This window comes from Delphinapterus leucas, chromosome 4 (assembly GCF_059928025.1).
Source record: "Delphinapterus leucas isolate spDelLeu-1000000601 "Yukka" chromosome 4, BTC_Dleu_Yukka2, whole genome shotgun sequence".
NCBI lineage: Eukaryota > Metazoa > Chordata > Mammalia > Artiodactyla > Monodontidae > Delphinapterus > Delphinapterus leucas.
The window spans coordinates 128,917,216-128,936,986 of NC_143132.1; the positions used below are offsets into that span (position 1 = coordinate 128,917,216).

Genomic DNA, 19,771 nt, shown 5'->3' on the forward strand with positions numbered 1-19,771 from the left:
ACAGTTAGCCCAGGTGAGTACTGATCTCTGGGCTTATTTCTCTGTTCCAGATGAACTTGGGAAGGTTAACTCTCAAAGAACTATCCGTACCTACCACGTGTCATAGTGAAGGTATTTTTTAAAACCTCAGGTGAAGTAGGGGTTGCAATGAGACAAGTGCACTTACCTGCACCCTCCTTCTGATGGAATTTAAATCGGAGTCGCCCTGTAGGAAACGTATGCAGGCCAGTCACTTTGCAAGTGTTCATACCTTTTGGCCATGCAATTCCACGTCTAACAACTGACTCCAGAAATAATGATAAAAATTGCAGACAGAGGTGCAAATATGTTGATCTAAGCATTATTTATTACATTGAAAAAGAGTAAAGAAACTGGATGCCCAATAGTAAGAGACAAGCTAAGCCTGATTCTCTGCTTAGACGGACTGCTGTTCGTGCTAATTACGAAGCATGTTTATGGATGGAAAAAATCCACACAATCGAACGTTAAGTGAAAAGGGGAAGATAAAGAAAAGCAAGGAAAGCGTGGCCTTATTTTGTTCAAGAACTTCATAGAAGAAGTGCTGGTAGAATGTCAGTAGTGGTTCTCTTGGGTGGGATTACAGGTGACTTACTTCTTCTTATACTTTTCTATGCTTCCCTTGTTTTCCACAAAGGACGTGCGTTTCTCTTCTATTCAGGTGGAAGAGAAGTGTCTTCATGTACTTGGAGAACAAACAGACTTGAGGACACACTGTGCTCATAGGTATCCGATGCCTGTTACTCACCAGGACAGCCTGTGGGGGGCTCAGCAGAGGCTGCATGAGACCAACCACTGCTTGGAAGGTAGAAAAGTCTGCCAAGTGGAGACCGGGTGTCACCGAGAGCCCTGATGCTCCCTTAGCCATCATTGCCATCCCTGGCTGAGGGCAGTACTTAATCCCCATGTTACAATGAGGGTCTGAGGCCAGGTTTAAGTAGCTCGTCAAGGACCTCTCTCTCTCTCTCACACACACACACATACACAGAGTGGTAGACGTAGGATTAAGACATCTTTGTATTTTTGAACTTAAACACCACTGCCATGTGTTCCTGTCAAATGTCACTGAAGACAGTGATAATATCACTGGTGAAAAGGCTTTGGGACCAACACTCAGGGGACCTGGCTCCAGTCCCCACTCTGCCACTGAGGTGACAGCTGCTATATGGCCAGCCCTTCATGCTTTAGGAATCAGTTTTTCCATCAGTTCAATGGAAGTGAGGAACGAGGCCCTCCCAATCCCCGAGAGACCAGCCAAATGCTAGAAGATGGGGGGCTGGAAGCCGTCTGAAATGGATCCAGAATTTCGCAAGAGGGAGGTAACGCCACCAACTCAGTTATTGGCTCATAATTTCAGTCTGTAAATCCATGGGGAATGAATACCCTTCATGTCCCAGTCACCCAGGTAAATATCTAATAATCATGGCCCCATGAATGGAACACTATACGCTAAGTACCTGTGAACATCATCCCCAGGCACTGCCTCTCCCTGAGGCCTCACTACCCCACAGTGGGGCAGGGACTGTTACTGCCATCATTTTTCAGGGGAGGAATTCAAGGGAAGGGAGGCCGAAGACTTCTGGTTGGAAGAGGTTGAGTCTTGCGTTAAAAGAAAAAGTCCTGGGGCCTGAATGAGTGGAGCCCAACTCAGCAGTACTCTTCCTTTTTTTTAAAATTAATTTATTTTACTTAATTTATTTTATTTTTGGCTGCGTTGGGTCTTCGTTGCTGCACGTGGGCTTTCTCTAGTTGCGGTGAGCGGGGGCTACTCTTTGTTGTGGTGCGCGGGCTTCTCATTGCGGTGGCTTCTCTTGCTGTGGAGCATGGGCTGTAGATGTGCGGGCTTCAGTAGTTGTGGCGCGTGGGCTCAGTAGTTGTGGTGCGCCGGGCTTAGTTGCTCTGCGGCATGTGGGATCTTCCCGGGCCAGGGCTGGAACCGTGTCGCCTGCATTGGCAGGAGGATTCTTAACCACTGCGTCACCAGGGAAGCCCAGCAGTACTTTTTCGAATGTGCATGCAAAGAACTTCTTCAAGGAGCTGGGAAGGTCACTGGGAGAAGTGATGGATAAGGGCCAACTGGGAAGCTCATTAGAATGGGAGCTGCTTCTGCATCTGCCCTTAGGTCCTGCCTTCATTACTTGAGAAATGCTTTTGTAAACCTCGCCATGGGTGGGGTGGGCGGGGAGGGGGGGCACGCTCCCGGAGTGCCGGCTCTCCTCTTCATCTCAGGCTGTAAACCAACGCTGGAGGCAAAGGCCTGGCAAAGGACCATTACTCACTTTTAATGAGACAGCTAGGTAAATAAATTGGCATGTGTTAGTGAAATGGCTCATCAAGGTGAGTAATTATCTTCATGACTGGGGCAGTTTACCCTCAGGTGAAGGAATTTGCATCTCCTCTCTCCCAGGTCCTGGCTCTCCAGAGCTAAGCAGGAGGCCAAGGGCAGCTTGACCACTTGTTCCAGATACCCTCCCCCATGTCCAGTCTAGCTCTTCAGCAAGGACTTGTCACTCCCCAAGTTCCACAGCTCTTGTGGACATAGACAGCACAGCTGATCATAGGGGACCAGAAACATACAAAGCAGTTGTTTCATATTTTGTAGAGTGGCGTGTGTGTGTGTGTGTGTGTGTGTGTACGTGTGTGCGTGTGTCATGTATGTCCGTGTGGTGGGGACAGGCCAGCCACTTCATAGGGCCTGTAGGAAAAGCTATCAGGAGCAGTTCTTCTAATTGAAATTACCTGCTTCTTAGTCCTGAACCAAACTTTAAAGTCCAGGATTTTCTCCTTTGCTTTCTCATGCGTTGATCTTGTGTCCTACACACTTAGTATCTAGTGATGTCCAGGTGTATAACTGACACTGGCCACGTGTTTGAGCAACTTTTAAGGAAACTTCCTTATTACCATTTTGTCCGTTTGATGAATATTGGTTTCATCTTCTGAGACAGATCATAAACTCCAGGAGACCAAGGATGAGGGTGTCTCCTTGGCCTCCATGCCCTATGGAATCTGCTGCAATTCTCAGGATGCAGAAGACTCTGTCACAGGGTAAGTTTCTCCCTGGCCTCAACATCAAGAAACACGGGAAGCACTGAAGATTTGCGAGCAGGTGACTGATGGTATTTCCCTCTAGGCATGGGCTACCAGGAGGCTGAGGGCTAATTCACTGCCTAACCCTGGTTCATGGCACGCTTTGTGCACCACCCTCACCCTTGACTCTGCCTGACTTTCTATTTTTTATTTTGATTTGTTTTTTTGCTAGATGGTAAGCTCCATGTGGGCAGGTCCACTTCTGTTTTGACTTCCCCTCTATCTCTATTCCCAGTTGCCAGCACTGTGCCTGGCACTTAATAAACATTTGTGGCGTGGATGAGCCTCAGGTTTTGCAACTTTGCCATCACTGAGCAGTTAAATCCTATTTGGAACAAAGTGAGGATAATGTACATACACCCACACACTCATGCTATATAATAATGAGACAATATACTTGATTACTATCAAGTTATTGAGAATTAAAGTGGGCTGAGTTGATTGGGTCTCTGGCCGTGGTGTTTACACTGCAACGAGTTTTTTAATAATGGCGATGGGGAAATACCCAAGTGGCTTTCTAGGATTCTTTTCAGTTCAGTAAGCTTAGTTTGAGATTGGAGTGTGGTGGGAGGGGTCTTTCATTCCTCATTCTCACTGGGGTGGAAGTTCTCAAAAACCCTTGGCAAGAGCTTTAAAGATTCCTGAATGGATCTATAGCTTGGACGGTGTTTCCAAAATCTCCGCCTTCTCTTTTAGCTTCTCTCTGTCTGGGAGCAGATTGTCGTGGTGTGGCTAATGTTACACTTGTTATACAGGAAACTCAGATGTGGCTGAGTTGATGGCATGGCTCACATCTGGATGACGGCAGGAAAATTCTACCAGAAAACCAACCTGTCTTCAGTATCCAAATGCGTGGCATTGTGAGTTCTATAGACTATTCACTGAGGAGGTTTCTGGGGTGTTTTAGACCTGGCCGGGCTGCTGATTACATGCCATCCCTTCTAGTGCAGGGCTGAGTTCTGGGTTACAGAGCCTACATCAGGGATAGCAAGGGAGGTGTCACCTGCCAAGTGCATTCAAAGCCCTCACTTGGCCTTCAAAGGGGTGGGGGGTGGAGCTGTTTCCCTGCTTCCATTCACCGGGGTCCTCTCAGGACACTCACCGTTTCTGTCGATGGCAAAAGGCACATCAGTTGTGACGATTTCATAGTTGCAAATCTGGCTGTACTGCGGGGAGCAGTCCTCATCGACAGCCTCCACCTGCAGGATGCTGTCGTAGATCTTGCCCTCTGTCACGACAGCCTTGTAGGCCGGCTCTTTGAAGGTGGGAGCAAACTCATTGACGTCCTTCACCTGGATATGGACCACGGCCCTAGGACCACACACAGGAAGGACGAGATGGTGGTAAAGAAAGAATCACACCATCCTCCCACACCTCCCACAGGTACTGACTCAGGTCCCAAGGTCAGGAGAGTAGAGAGACCACAAGACAGTCGGGGTGGCTGTTGTCTGGGTGTTCTGTCCTCCCTCTCATTGAGACCCCTTTACCTGTCCTTGCCCCGATCCTCTGAGATGAATCCACCCCAGAGAGGTGCCTCCCCTTCTCTGACCTTCCTAGTTACAGAGCTTTAGGCGACACATTTCCTCTATCTCCCCATTCCCTCTGCTATTCATTCACTCCAACCAGTAAGAATTGAACCACTCTTACTCTGGGTTAGGGGCTGAGCTAAACTCTATTTGAGAGTTACAACCCCAGATGAAAAGTGCTGTGATGGAGAGAAGCACATGGCCTGGGGGAAATCCAGGGAAATGTCCTGACGAGGCCTGCAGGGATGGGCTGGCTGACAGAAGGCTTCCCAGAGGAAGTGACATCTGAACTCAGTCCTGATGGTAAAATAGGAGTGTCTTCATGGGGAGCAGAGGGGTGGAGTATTCTAGGGGTAGAAGGAGGCCCGCGCTGATGCCTGTAGGGGCCTGGGGACCTGGCCAGCAGTCAGGCAGGCCGGAGCAGCACGGTATGACCACTGCACATGCATATCTGAAGAGCAGCGTGTGAATGGAGATGGGAGGGCAGGGGTGGGAGGGGTCCAGGGAGCTCCATCAGGTCACTCACTTGTGCGATTTCTTCCAGTCCGTCTCCTGGGGCCCCGTGCCACAGTCGTAGGCCTGGATGATGAACGTGTACTCCTTCTGCAGTTCACAGTCGATGGGACTTCTGGCGCGGAGCCGGCCCTCTCCCGACGTCTTGTTGAGCACCACAGCCTCGAAGGGCAGCTCCTGGCCATGGATCTTGAATGCACAGATTTCCCCTGCAGGAGGATGGAAGGCAGAGAGCGGGGATCCTGAGAACGGCCACACTGAACACAGAGCTTAGACTGGACCAGATTTGCAAACCCAAAACCAGACCATTTCCTCCACACAGATAATTGTCAATGCAGAAGCGGCCTTTCGGCTTCCCTGGTGGCACAGTGGTTGAGAGTCCGCCTGCCGATGCAGGGGACGTGGGTTCGTGCCCTGGTCCGGGAAGATCCCACGTGCCGCGGAGCGGCTGGGCCCGTGAGCCATGGCTGCTGAACCTGCGCGTCCGGAGCCTGTGCTCCGCAACGAGAGAGGCCGCAACGGTGAGAGGCCCGCGTACCGCAAAAAAAAAAAAAAAGAAGCGGCCTTTAGAGACTCAGACCAACACGTTCATGTCCTGGATGATAAAACTGAAATGTGCCCCATCCGGTGTACCCGGCAGAAAAAGTGGGGTGTGTGGGTGCTCATCAAGCAGGGAGCTGGCTGATATCTCACTTTGCCCCTTTTCCCAGGAGGTTTCTCGTTTGCCCTCTGCCCAGTATGAGATTAAGGAACTTGCCCGCAGTCGAAAGACAAATGACTGCAGAGGAAAGGAGAAAAAGGCCAAAGCTTTCAGTGTCTTTTGTTTTGTGACAACATCCTTGATTCTTCAAAGTGTGCTCTGTGAAGCAGCAGCCTGGGCATCCCTGGGGAGCTTGTTAGGAATACAGACTCCCAGGTCCCACCTGGACCTCCTGAGTCAGTATATGCATCTTTTTTTTTTTCTGTGTGTCCATGATGTCTTTTTTTTTTTTGAAGTATAGCTGATTTACAATATTGTGTTAATTTTTGCTGTACAGCAAAGTGATTCGATTATATATATATAATGGAAAGATATATATATACATATTCTTTTTTTTTTTTTTTTTTTTTTTTGCGGTACACGGGCCTCTCACTGTTGTGGCCTCTTCCGTTGCAGAGCACAGGCTCCGGACGCGCAGGCTCAGCGGCCATGGCTCACGGGCCCAGCCGCTCCGCGGCATGTGGGATCTTCCCGGACCGGGGCACGAACCCATGTCCCCTGCATCGGCAGGTGGTCTCTCAACCACTGTGCCACCAGGGAAGCCCTTATATTCTTTTCTATACAGTTTATCACAGGATATTGGATATAGTTCCCTGTGCTACATCGTAGGACCTTGTTGTTTACCCAGCCTATATATAATAGTTTGCATCTGCTAACTTAATTAGGGTCCCCAGGTGATCTGTTTGCTCAGTAACTGTGAGCAGCATTGCTTGGCTCTGTCCTTTACTCTTGGTTTAAGCACCCCGCGTTGCTGTAGCCCCCTCCCCCTTCTCCCCTCCCCCACTTCACGTCTCTCACCTACCACTTCCCTGCGGGGACAGGGACACCACTTGGAGTTGCCATGTTCTCTCCAAACAGTGGGGGTGAGTTTATGTGAGTTCCAGAATCCCTGTGGAGCCTGAAAAGCCAACTTCTTAAAGAGCTGACCATGTTGTGCAATGAATACATTTCTCTCCGTCAGCTGGGTTCATGTGTATTATAGCTATTTCTCAGCATTAAAACAAGACCGCGAAAATATCTTCTTTATCTCAGTTGATGGATGTTTGTTTCTTGAACCCTGACTGTAAGCCCTGTAGTAAGTGTCCTGGAAAGTAATGAAGATTTGAGACACGTTCTCTTCCTGTGTTGAGGGAGCTTACACGCTTGTTGGGGAGACAATGTGCAGATGTCCAGAAAGACCCTTCATAGTGCAAAGGGGTGTGTGAGTGTCACATGACACGGGCAGCAAGGTGTCCAGCTATAGGCTGCTGGGGAGTAAAACACAGGCTTGAGCCCAGGGGCCTGAGTCACGTTCCAGGTTCACTACTGACTTGTTGATTTAGTCAAATTATAGTGACTCTCTGGGTTTCAACTGTGTCACCTGTAAAAGGGCCCAGGAGATAATGTCGCAGGGAGAACATCTACCTGACATGCCCCAAGCCTGGTCTGACATTGCCCCAGCTGCACTGCTGTGACCAGGATGAGGTGCCTACAGTCTAGAGTTTAAGGGGGGCCTCAGGCTCAGGGTGACCAGGCATCTGCCCACAAAGCACAGGCACCGTGAGGAGAAGGGGTAACGCGGCTGCATGGCTGCTGTGTGTCAGGCATCGAGCTTTGTACCTCCGCCCAGGTGATCTGGTTTAATCGTCACAACAACCCTGCAAGGCAGGTGTTTTATACCAATCTGTACAAATTAACAACAACAGCAAAAAGGATCAAAGGAGTTATTACTTGCTCAAGGTCACAGAGCGAAAGTTGGTGTAAACCCCAAGTATGGCTGAGTCGTAACTCCACGCCCTCTCTGCCCCACCGCGCCGTCTCCAAGCAGCCCCATTACTTCTAAGGGGACCGCCGAGGGAATTGCTTCCAGTAACATTCTACATTCCCACTCAAGGCTCACTCAGGAGAGGAAGTCCCCACCCCATTTTACATATAGGAAAGTGCCCCGATCTTTTACTGACTATGTTTTCTGAGATGGTCAGTCAATACTAGTTTTACCTTTAGGCTTTTGTTTTTTATTATTTCGTCGATCCTCAATTTCATTATGAACACTCCACTTTCACTACATTCCCTCCTGGCCATTTCTCAAATGTAGTTGTGGAATAATGGACAAGACAGACAGCTTGTGGGCCAGGCTCTAACAAGAAGGCTGGTTCCCATTCCATCGCTGTTGCTCAGGCCAGTTACTGCCTCTCGGACAAGGCTAGCTCTGCAGCCTTCAGGGCAGGAGAACAGGTTACATCGCATCCTCAAGTTTCATTTCTGCTCTGAATTGGCTGGGGTTGAAGGGATGGACTTCTGACATGCCTGCTTTGAGATTCTATCCCAAGATCAATGCCAATGTGGGAATATTAGCAGCGAATGAGCCCAGACTGGTTCTGGGGTGTTCTCTGGAGTGCCCAACTACAGCCATGATTCTAAGACCCATCAGACCAGACCATTTCTCTTTGAAGAGTCCAATTAAACTAAATATAAATGAGGGTCATTTTCTGTTGGAGATATTTGATCACACCTAAAGTAGTTCTCAAGGCTCAGAAATCCTGAACAAGAAGAAAGGAGAGGAAGGAAGAAAAGGCAAAGGAGGAGGGGGAAATGCAGACACAAGGGGAAGGCAAGAAAAAGTAAACCTCAGGGCAACGTATTTTCATAGAACTAAATTCAGCTCAATAGAACCAGAAGTTTTTGAGGATGGAGTAAGTAAGTGCAAGGCACCATGCTGGGTCTGGAGACACATAAAAAATGACTTGTATACCTTAAGGGATAAAGATACCCGATCCTCAAGTCCTCATTACCTCCTAGAAGAGACAGTGAAGTTCACAAGGGCGGTGCCATGCTCACTTAGTTTGCACCAGCTCAGACTGAGATGGGACTTAGCCCCCTTTAAACAAAAACTAGAATTCATGCCACACTCATTTATCCCACCTCTTCATCTGACCTGTGTGTTCTGGTTGCAAAAACATTCATTCGTTTATTCATCCATTCACTCACCTCATATTTATTAGGGACCATGCACCAGCACTGGCAAAACTGTGATGAACAAAACCCTGGCCTATAAGCTGCTGGCAGTCATGTGTGGGAGGGAAATAAGGAATCAGATAATCAGCTACCTTTATGAAGGATGGCGATGGTGATACACGCATTGAAGGAGGGCTTCTTGGTGCTAAGAGACTTCTGACTTGGGCAGGTCAGGCAGGGAGGTCTAAGCTAAGGATGTGATGGCTCAGCTGAGATCACAGGAAGAGAAACAGGGAGGCACCCAGGCCACGAGGGAGGGGACTGAGTTTCAGGCAGAGGGGGCAGCACACTGTAGTACCCTTCAGAAGGAAGGGACACGGGACTGCAGAGACCGACGTGGCCAGAGTAGAGGCAATGGGGTAGGGCCAGTTTCGTGGGTGTGTGACCTGAGAGGCACGTGAGGGCCATGTACTCAAGAGGGCCCAGAGCTTGGCTGAAATCTCTGCTGTCACCATGTTGAAATTCTTAATAATTTTATCTTTGAACTTGGGTTTTGTAAAGGAAGGCTGATGGGACAATGCAGCGTGTTCTGAGCAGTGGAGATGGGTGTAATAGGCATGCCTCCCCGTTCCCGCTCTCTCTTCATATCTCGTGTTCAGGATGCACCACAAGCACAGCATTATGGTGGACCCACGATGTGGGGATGGGGGAGTGGCATTCAGGGGGACTCAGAGACAGAACAAGGGAAGCATATGACAGCTACGAGTGCATGGTCCACTAAGCAGGGAGCTGACAGCCCCGAGAGGCTACCCCTTCTGTTTGAACCAAAATTGTTTTGAACACAGAAAAAAGGCAAGCAACCGAAGAACATTGTCGTATCCTTTCTTACTATGTTACTTCCCTGTAGAGCCAATCACTTACGCTGAAAATGATGACACAGAAGAAAAGGAAAGAGAAAACAATCCATTATTCCTTTTCTTTTCACACCGTCCTTACTAGAGAATGTTGGTAGAATATGCGCATATCAAGAAGTGAAATGAAAACCATGGAGTACCATTTGTGTAGCCTTTACAATGCTCTGGTAAAGAATTAAATACATATGCATACCTGAGCTAGAACATGCAAATGGTGTAATTTTCAGAGATTCTGCACAGCAGTTAACTGCTTTTCTGTTTGCATTTGAAACAAATGGGCATTGCACAGTACGAAGATAAACTGTAAAATCTATGCTAATCACTTAAAAATTTTTCTTTACTTAGAATCACATCAAATAGCAAATTAAAAGCACAGCAAGTTGAGAGACTGTGGAAGGAATGTCCTGGGATAGAATCCTGAGGAGGAAGGATATTTAAAACTGCAGTTCCCAGTATCTGTGAATGACACATCGGGCTATCACCATCTTTTGTGGGGCCTGCCGCTAGAACTCGTTGTAACTAATAAAGCACTGTAGTGGGAGGGTGATGTACTTAAAAGATCAGACCTAATGGTTTCTATATAAAAAATATTGTAACAGGGAAGAACAAAATCTGACTCCATGTTGGATCTGTTTCTTTTACTTTAACCTTTGCTCTCTGTTGCTATTTGTTACTATGATCACTAAAAGGATGTTGTCTATAGCTATTGGCATACATAATGGCCTCGCTCGGGGAACATTGCCCCTCTGCCTAAATGTTAAACTAAAGTGCTTTAGTTCAGCTCACAGGGAAACATTCTGACCCTGCCTACCTGTGAATGGCTGCAAGAAAGAAGAAATTAACACATCACCTCTCCTAGGCCGGCCAAACCAGGAGATGTTTTGCAAGACTTATGGCCTTTTTACTTTACTTCCTCACCTCCTCCCCATCTCTGTTCTATAAAAGAAACTAGCATCCAGACCCTGATGGTACTCTAGGACATTAGTTTGCCAACTTCTCAGACTCCCGGCTTTCTGAATAAAGTTGCTATTCCTTTCCTCAACACCTTGTCTCCTGATTTATTGGCCTGTCATGTGGTGAGCAGAGAGAGCTTGTACTCAGTAACAATATCACTTTTAAAATCTTGCTTTCCTAGAAAAATGGTACAAATGAACCGGTTTGCAGGGCAGAAATAGAGACACAGATGTAGAGAACAAACGTATGGACACCAACGGGGGAAAGCGGTGGTGGGAGGGGTGGTGGTGGGATGAATTGGGAGATTGGGATTGATATATATACACTAATATGTATAAAATGGATAACTAATAAGAACCTGCTGTATAAAAAAATAAAATACAATTCAAAAAAAATGTTAAAAAAAATCTTGCTTTCCAATCTGCTTTCTGAGGTAGGAGACTTAGTGTGCCAGGACCTGTGTATGGGAGTGCAACGCACAGATGCACACACACTTGGGACCAGCAAAGGGTTCTGTGGGGAAATGGGGCCAGCAGCATGGGGCTGTCTCGCAGTGGCTGTGGCCTAAGGTGGCTGAACTCAGCTTCACCAAGAGCCCCCTGGAGGGGCCAGACCAGAAGAGGAGCCCCTGCAGTGTCTGGGGCTGGGTGGTGGGGTTTCCATGGCTCCAGCCCCTTATCACCTACCTCTATCTCACAATTACCTTTTCCTCTGCAGTAACACGCCTCCTGACACACCAGCAGAAATTGGTGTAGTTGTCTCCTAATTCCTCCCCTAAGATTCTGGGGGAAATGAATGAATGAATGAAAGAAATTGATGAATGAATGAATGAAATTGATTTTTAGAATGTATTTTGTTCCTACTCTTGCATACCCTTGACCAACAGATTGGGTTGATTCTATTTTCCAGGTGAGGAAACTGAGTCTCAGAGAGATTACCTGGTTCATCCAAGGTCACTTTGATAGTAAGGAGTGGCTCAAGGACCGATGTCTAGACCCTTTGAATCTAACACTTGTGCCCTCTGTTCTTTCATGTGGGTGTGATGTTCCAGAATAGGGGTTCTCAAAGTGTAATGTGTGGACCCCTTGGATTCCCAAGGCTCTTTCTGCTATGTCCACAAAGTCAAAATCATCATCGTATGAACACTAGGACATTATTTGACTTTGTCTCTGTGTTGATATTTGCATTGTTGGTATAAAACCAGTGGTGAATAAAAGTGCTGGTGCCTTAGTAGCACCTGACCTCATTCTATGTGACATACAGTCACTGCAAAAAGAAAGAAAGAAAGAAGGCCAATTTCACTTAAGAATGACTTTAATGATGTGGTAAAAATTACCCATTTTATTAAATCTCAATCCCTGAGTACATGTATTTTAACATCCTGTGTGACAAAATGGAAAGTACACATAAAACATCTTTGTAGAGCAAAGTACGCAGGTTTGTCTCTAGGAAAAGCATTCATGTGATTTAAGTTGAATGGGAGCTAAACTGGGAAGTTTTTGTAGGGGATGCTATTCTCACTTGAAAGAATGATTGACAGACAAACTATGTTTATTCAAACTTGAGTGTGTGGCCAACTTTCTTTTAAAGTAAGCCTGTCACTTCAAGGAAAAGAACTCATAGTAGTGGTTGCCAATGATAAATTTGAGACTTCAATTTTGGAAAATTTGTGCCTGCCATAGAGAGTGTGACAATTTACCAAAGCTTTAATACTTTTCTGATGAAGTGAGTAGTGCTATTAATGGCTGCCTGATAATGTATAATGAAATATGTCAACTTTAGAAAGATCTACTTAACCATAAATCACTAACTTCTAAATGATCAATGCATACTGTTACACAGAATGTATGCGTAAAAGATTCATTCAAAGGGCAAAATAGACCAATAGATTTTAATGCAGCAGTGTATAATAAGTTCACTGATGTGATTCCAGGTACTTTATTGTATTGTAGCTAAACTTTAAGAAACCATTGCTTATGGAGTTCTGGTACAGTATCAGAGAAGAATAGCTACAGTTATCTGAAAAGATTAAAATACTTCTCCCTTTTCCAACTATATATTCTGGGTGAGGCCATATTTTTTTCTTCACATACTTTGACCTAAAAGGCAGATCACAACAGATTGAAGGCAGAGAAGACATGAGGATATTCAAGGCAGACATTGAAGAGATTGCAAAAATGTACACGATGCCACTCTTCACACTAAGTTTGTTTTGGAAAATGTATTTTTGATCAAATTATGTTATATATGTTAACCTGGAATGTGTTTATTATTGTACTTTTTAAATAAGTTAATAAATAAGCATTTGTTTCTTAATTTTAGTTTCTAAAACAGTAAATATCGATAGATTTAACCCACATACATACATAAAAGCTCTTCAGAGTCATTAGCAATGTTTAAGAGCATAAAGGGGTCATGAAACCCAAAAGCTTATAATTTATCGACCATAGTTTCCACCCAGATCATGATTCCATATCCTATTCCTGATACTTGAAACATGACCTACCACCTCTCAGAAAACTCCCAGTCTCAGAGGAACTCATTTTTCTCTGTATTGCATAGCTGGGGCATTTGCAGTGAGAGTAACCAGGCAGAGCTCGATGTCTACAGAGCTCCGAGGGTGGGGAACTTCATTTCCACATCCTCATCCAAGCATGGGTGGTAAACATCTGGCTCTGGAGCCAGAGAGGCTGGGCTCGAATCGTACCTCTATTAACTACCTGTGTGACCTTGGGCAAGTCACTTATCTCTGCGTGCCTGCTTTCTCATCTGTGAAATGGGACAATATTAGCAATAGTTACCTCATAGCGTTCTTGGTTGTTGGAAGGATTAAATGAGTATATATGCAAAGTGCTTAACAGTGACGAGCATGACGTATGTACCACCTAAGAGTTAGCTCTCCTCACTCTTATTATGTTGTAGAAAAGCCACATACTTCTGGCTAACTCCCTGTCCATGTTTGAGATCGGAAGAGGCTGAATGTGGAGCTCATTTCACCGTCAGAAGTATTTTGAATGTGTGTCTCATGTGTCATTAAAAATCAGTCTGGCTCCTTGAAGTACCTTACACGTATCAGTCACAGCTTTCACATCTTTATTTTCCTGAATATCGTTGGCTAATATCGTTGGCATCCTGTGAATTTGCAAAATCTCATCCAGGGCCAGTACTGCCTCATGGGGAAAGTTCATTGAGGGGGTGGGAGGTGTTGCGTGTCTGATTTAGCTCATCACAGTGACTGGGGGCTGCTAATGGCCTTTATTGGTCAAGAGTCAAGGGTGCTAAATGTCCTGCCTTGAGCAGGCCGGTCTTATACCATCAAAAACCATCTCATCTGAAATGGCCATAGCATCCCCTTGAGAAACACTACAGCCCCAGCATGCAGCTAGTCTGTTGGAGCAAACATGGCCAGGTTCATGACACCAGCTTTAGGGAAAATGATAGGTCCTGCAAAGTCCTCACTTCCAGATTGGTGAGGCCCCTCCCGATGGAGGGTGGTACCATCTGCTCTCAGCTGCACGCTCTGTCCTCCCAGTACACACACTTGGCAGGCAGGGAACATTGACCACACCACCGGAGGGCTGGGCGGAAGGGTTTCTTAAAGCGTACTCTACACGGAGACATCTGTATTCGCTTTAGGTGTAATAAAATGGAAAGGACAAATGCTAATCACAACAAGAGGTACTCATGCCCAGAATATCAAATTAGGGCTGAACTGAGAAATCTACACTTTAAAAAAAAAGGTTGATTTTAAGCCCTCCCATTTCAGAGAAAAACTTGGAGAGTTAGGGAGTTTGGGATTGACATGCATGCACTGCTATATTTAAAATGGAGGGGAGGACCTTCAAGATGGTGGAGGAGTAAGACATGGAGATCGCCTTCCTCCACACAAATACATCAAAAATACATCTACATGTGGAACAATCCCTACAGAACACCTACTGAACGCTGGCAGAAGACCTCAGACCTCCCCAAAGGCAAGAAACTCCCCACGTACCTGGGTAGGGCAAAAGAAAAAAGAATAAACAGAGACAAAAGGATAGGGATGGGACCTGCACCAGTGGGAAGGGAGCTGTGAAGGAGGAAATGTTTCCACACACTAGAAGCCCCTTCACTGGCAGAGACGGGGGGTGGGTTGGGGGGAAGCTTCTGAGCCGCAGAGGAGAGCGCAGCAACAGGGGTGCAGAGGGCAAAGTGGAGAGATTCCCGCACAGAGGATCGGTGCTGACCAGCACTCACCAGCCCGAGAGGCTTGTCTGCTCACCCGGCGGGGTGGGCGGGGGCTGGGAGCTGAGGTTCAGGCTTCGGAGGTCAGACCCCAGGGAGAGGACTGGGGTTGGCTGCATGGATACAGCCTGAAGGGGGCTAGTGCACCACAGCTAGCTGGGAGGGAGTCCAGGAAAAAGTCTTGAATTGCCTAAGAGGCAAGAGACCATTGTTTCAGGGTGCATGAGGAGAGGGGATTCCTTCCCTGTCTGCCCACAAAAGGCAGAGCACTGCCTAAATGAGCTCCAGAGATGGGCACGAGGCTCGGCTATGAGCTCAGATCCCAGAGACGGGCATGAAACGCTAAGGCTGCTGCTGCAACAACCAAGAAGCCTGTGTGCAAGCACAGGTCACTATCCACACCCCCCTGGGAGCCTGTGTAGCCCGCCACTGCCAGGGTCCCCGGATCCAGGGACAACTTCCCAGGGAGAACACATGGCGTGACTCAGGATGTTGCAATGTCATGCCGGCCTCTGCCGCTGCAGGCTCGCCCCGCACTCCGTACCTCTCCCTGCCCCCAGCCTGAGTGAGCCGGAGCCCACTAACCAGTCGCTCCTTTAACTTCCTCCTGTCTGGGTAAAGAACAGACACCAGCGGGTGACCTACATACAGAGGCAGGGGAAATCCAAAGCTGAAACCCAGGCACTGTGCGAACAAAGAAGAGAAAGGGAAATCTCTCCCAGCAGCCTCAGGAGCAGTGGATTAAACCTCCACAATCAACTTGATGTAGCTTTCATCTGTGGAATATCTGAAGAGACAGCGAATCATCCCAAAACTGAGGAGGCGGACTTTGGGAGCAACTGTAGACTTCGGTTTGCTTTCTGCATCTAATATGTTTCTAGTTTTATATTTATCTTAGTTTAGTATTTACAGCTTATTATCGCTGGTAGATTATTTTAGTGATTTGGTTTGCTCTCTTCCTTTTATATATATATATATATATATATATATAATTTTTTCCTTTTTTTCTTTTTCTGAGTGTGCATGTGTATGCCTCTTTGTGTGATTTTGTCTATATAGGTTTGCTCTTACCATTTGTCCTAAGGTTCTGTCTGTCCGCATTTTTTAGTATAGTTTTTAGTGCTTGTTATCATTGGTGGATTTGTTTATTGGTTTGGTTGCTCTCTTCTTTTTTTAAATTACTTTTTTATTTTCATAATACTTATTTTTTTTTAATTTTCTATTTTAATAACTTTGTTTTATTTTCTTTCTTTCTTTTTTATTCCCTTTCTCCCTTTTCTTCTGAGTTATGTGGCTAACAGGGTCTTGGTGCTCTGGCCGGGTGTCAGGCCTGAGCCTCTGAGGTGGGAGAGCTGAGCTCAGGACATTGGTCCACCAGAGACCTCCTGGTCCCTTGTAATATCAATCAGGGATAGCTTTCCCAGAGATCTCCATCTCAATGCTAAGACCCAGCTCCACTCAACGACCAGCAAACTCCAGTGCTGGACACCCCATGCCAAACAACTAGCAAGAGAGGAACACAACCCCAGCCATTAGCACAGAGGCTGCCTAAAATCATAATAAGGTGACAGACACCCCGAAACACACCACTGGATGTGGTCCTACCCACCAGAAAGACAAGATCCAGCCTCATCCATCAGAAAACAGGCAACATTCCCCTCCACCAGGAAGCCTACACAACCCACTGAACCAACCTTAGCCAATGGGGGGAGACACCAAAACCAATGGGAACTAGGAACCTGCAGCCAGCAAAAAGGAGACCCCCAAACACAGTTAGTTAAGCAAAATGAGAAGACAGAGAAATACACAGCAGATGAAGGAGCACAGTAAAAACCCACCAGACCAAACAAATGAAGAGGAAATAGGCAGTTTACCAGAAAAAGAATTCAGAGTAATGATACTAAAGATGATCCAAAATTTTGGAAATAGGATGGAGAAAATACAAGAAACGTTTAACAAGGGCCTAGAAGAACTAAAGGGCAAACAAACAACGATGAACAACACAATAAATGATATTAAAAATTCTCTAGAGTAATCAATAGCAGAATAACTGAGGCAGAAGAATGGATAAGTGACCTGGAAGATAAAATAGTGGAAATAACTACCACAGAGCAGAAAAAAGATAAAAGAATGAAAAGAATTGAGGACAGTCTCAGAGACCTCTGGGACAACATTAAATGCACCAATATTCAAATTATAGGAGTCCCAGAAGAAGAAGAGAAAAAGAAAGGGATTGAGAAAATATTTGAAGAGATTATAGTTGAAAACTTCCCTAATATGGGAAAGGAAATAGTCAGTCAAGCCCAGGAAGAGCAGAGAGTCCCATATAGAATAAATCCAGGGACAAAGATGTCAAGACACATATTAATCAAACTATCAAAAGTTAAATATAAAGAAAAAATATTGAAAGCAGCAAGGGAAAAACAACAAATAACATACAAGGGAATTGTCATGAGGCTAACAGCTGATCGTTCAGCAGAAACTCTGCAAGCCAGAAGGGAGTGGCAGGACATATTTAAAGTGATGAAAGGGGAAAACCTACAACCAAAATTACTCTACCCAGCAAGGACCTCATTCAGATTCGACAGAAAAATTAAAAACTTTACAGACAAGCAAAAACTAAGAGAATTCAGCACCACCAAACCAGCTTTACAACAAATACTAAAGGAACTTCTCTAGGCAGGAAACACAAGAGAAGGAAAAGATCTACGACAACAAACCCAAAACAATTAAGAAAATGGTAATAAGAACATACATATCGATAATTACCTTAAATGTAAATGGATTAAATGCTCCAATGAAAAGTCATAGACTGGCTGAATGGATACAAAAACAAGACCCATATAGATGCTGTCTACAAGAGACCCACTTCAGACCTAGGGACACATACAGACTGAAAGTGAGGGGATGGAAAAAGATGTTCCATGAAAATGGAAATCAAAAGAAAACTGGAGTAGCAATTCTCATATCAGACAAAATAGACTTTAAAATAAAGGCTATTACAAAAGACAAAGAAGGACACTACATAATGATCAAGGGATTGATCCAAGAAGAAGATATAACAATTGTAAATATTTATGCACCCAACATAGGAGCACCTCAATATGTAGGGCAAATGCTAACAGCCATAAAACGTGAAATCGACAGTAACACAATCATAGTAGGGGATTTTAACACCCCACTTTCACCAACAGACAGATCATCCAAAATGAAAATAAATAAGGAAACACAAGCTTTAAATGACACATTAAACAAGATGGACTTAATTGATATTTATAGGGCATTCCATCCAAAAACAACAGAATACACTTTCTTCTGAAGTGCAAATGGAACATTCTCCAGGATAGATCATATCTTGGGTCACAAATCAAGCCTTGGCAAATTTAAGAAAATTGAAATCGTATCAACTATCTTTTCCAACCATAATGCTATAAGACTAGATATCAATTATAGGAAGATAACTGTAAAAATCGCAAACACATGGAGGCTAAACAATACACTACTAAATAACCAAGAGATCACAGAAGAAATCAAAGAAGAAATTAAAAAAATACCTAGAAACAAATGACAATGAAAACACGATGACCCAAAACCTATGGGATGCAGCAAAAGCAGTTCTATCAGGGAAGTTTATAGCAATACAATCCTACCTCAAGAAACAAGAAACATCTCAAACAAACAACCTAACCTTATACCTAAAGCAATTAGAGAAAGAAGAACAAAAAAACCCCAAAGTTAGCAGAAGGAAAGAAATCATGAAGATCAGAGCAAAGATAAATGAAAAAGAAATGAGGGAAACAATAGCAAAGATCAATAAAACTAAAAGCTGGTTGTTTCAGAAGATAAAAAAATACTGATAAACCATTAGCCAGATTCATCAAGAAAAAAAGAGAGAAGACTCAAATCAATAGAATTAGAAATGAAAAAGGAGAAGTAACAACAAACACTGCAGAAATACAAAGGATCATGAGAGATTACTACAAGTAACTATATGCCAATAAAAGGGACAACCTGGAAGAAATGGACAAATTCTTAGAAAAGCACAACCTTCCAAGACTGAACCAGGAAGAAATAGAAAATATAAACAGACAAATCACAAGCACTGAAATTGAAACTGTGATTAAAAATCTTCCAACAAACAAAAGCCGAGGACCAGAAAGCTTTACAGGCAAAGTCTATCAAACATTTAGAGAAGAGCTAACACCTATCCTTCTCAAACTCTTCCAAAATATAGCAGAGGGAGGAACACTCCCAAACTCATTCTAAGAGGCCACCATCACCCTGATACCAAAACCAGACAAAGATGTCACGAAGAAAAAAACTACAGGCCAGTATCACTGATGATCATAGATGCAAAAATCCTCAACAAAATACTAGCAAACAGAAGCCAACAGCACATTAAAAGGATCATACACCATGATCAAGTGTGGTTTATCCCAGGAATGCAAGGATTCTTCAATATAGGCAAATCAAGCAATGTGATACACGATATTAACAAATTGAAGAATACAAACCATATGATCATCTCAATAGATGCAGAAAAAGCTTTTGACAAAATTTATACCCGTTTATGATAAAAACCTGCAATAAAGTAGGCATAGAGGGAACTTACCTCAACATAATAAATGTCATATATGACAAAACCACAGCCAACATCATTCTCAATGGTGAAAAACTGAAACCATTTCCACTAAGATGAGAAAGAAGACAAGGTTGCCCACTCTCACCACTATTATTCAACATAGTTTTGGAAATTTTAGCCACAGCAATCAGAGAAAAAAAACGAAATAAAAGGAATCAAAATCAGAAAAGAAGTAAAACTGTCACTGTTTGCAGATGAC

General features: G+C 44.9%; 1 protein-coding gene across 1 annotated transcript in view; it reads right to left on the minus strand.

Annotated features, from left to right (window-relative positions):
- Positions 1-19,771, minus strand: part of LOC149749435 (calsyntenin-2-like) — a 158,765-nt gene that overhangs the window by 52,220 nt on the left and 86,774 nt on the right. Inside the window, exons 3-5 of the mRNA XM_089909929.1 lie at positions 5,838-5,922; positions 5,158-5,353; positions 4,208-4,416 (exon numbers count right to left, since the gene is read on the minus strand). Of these exons, the coding sequence (XP_089766055.1) occupies positions 4,208-4,416; positions 5,158-5,353; positions 5,838-5,922 (490 nt within the window). The remainder of the gene's footprint in view (positions 1-4,207; positions 4,417-5,157; positions 5,354-5,837; positions 5,923-19,771) is intronic.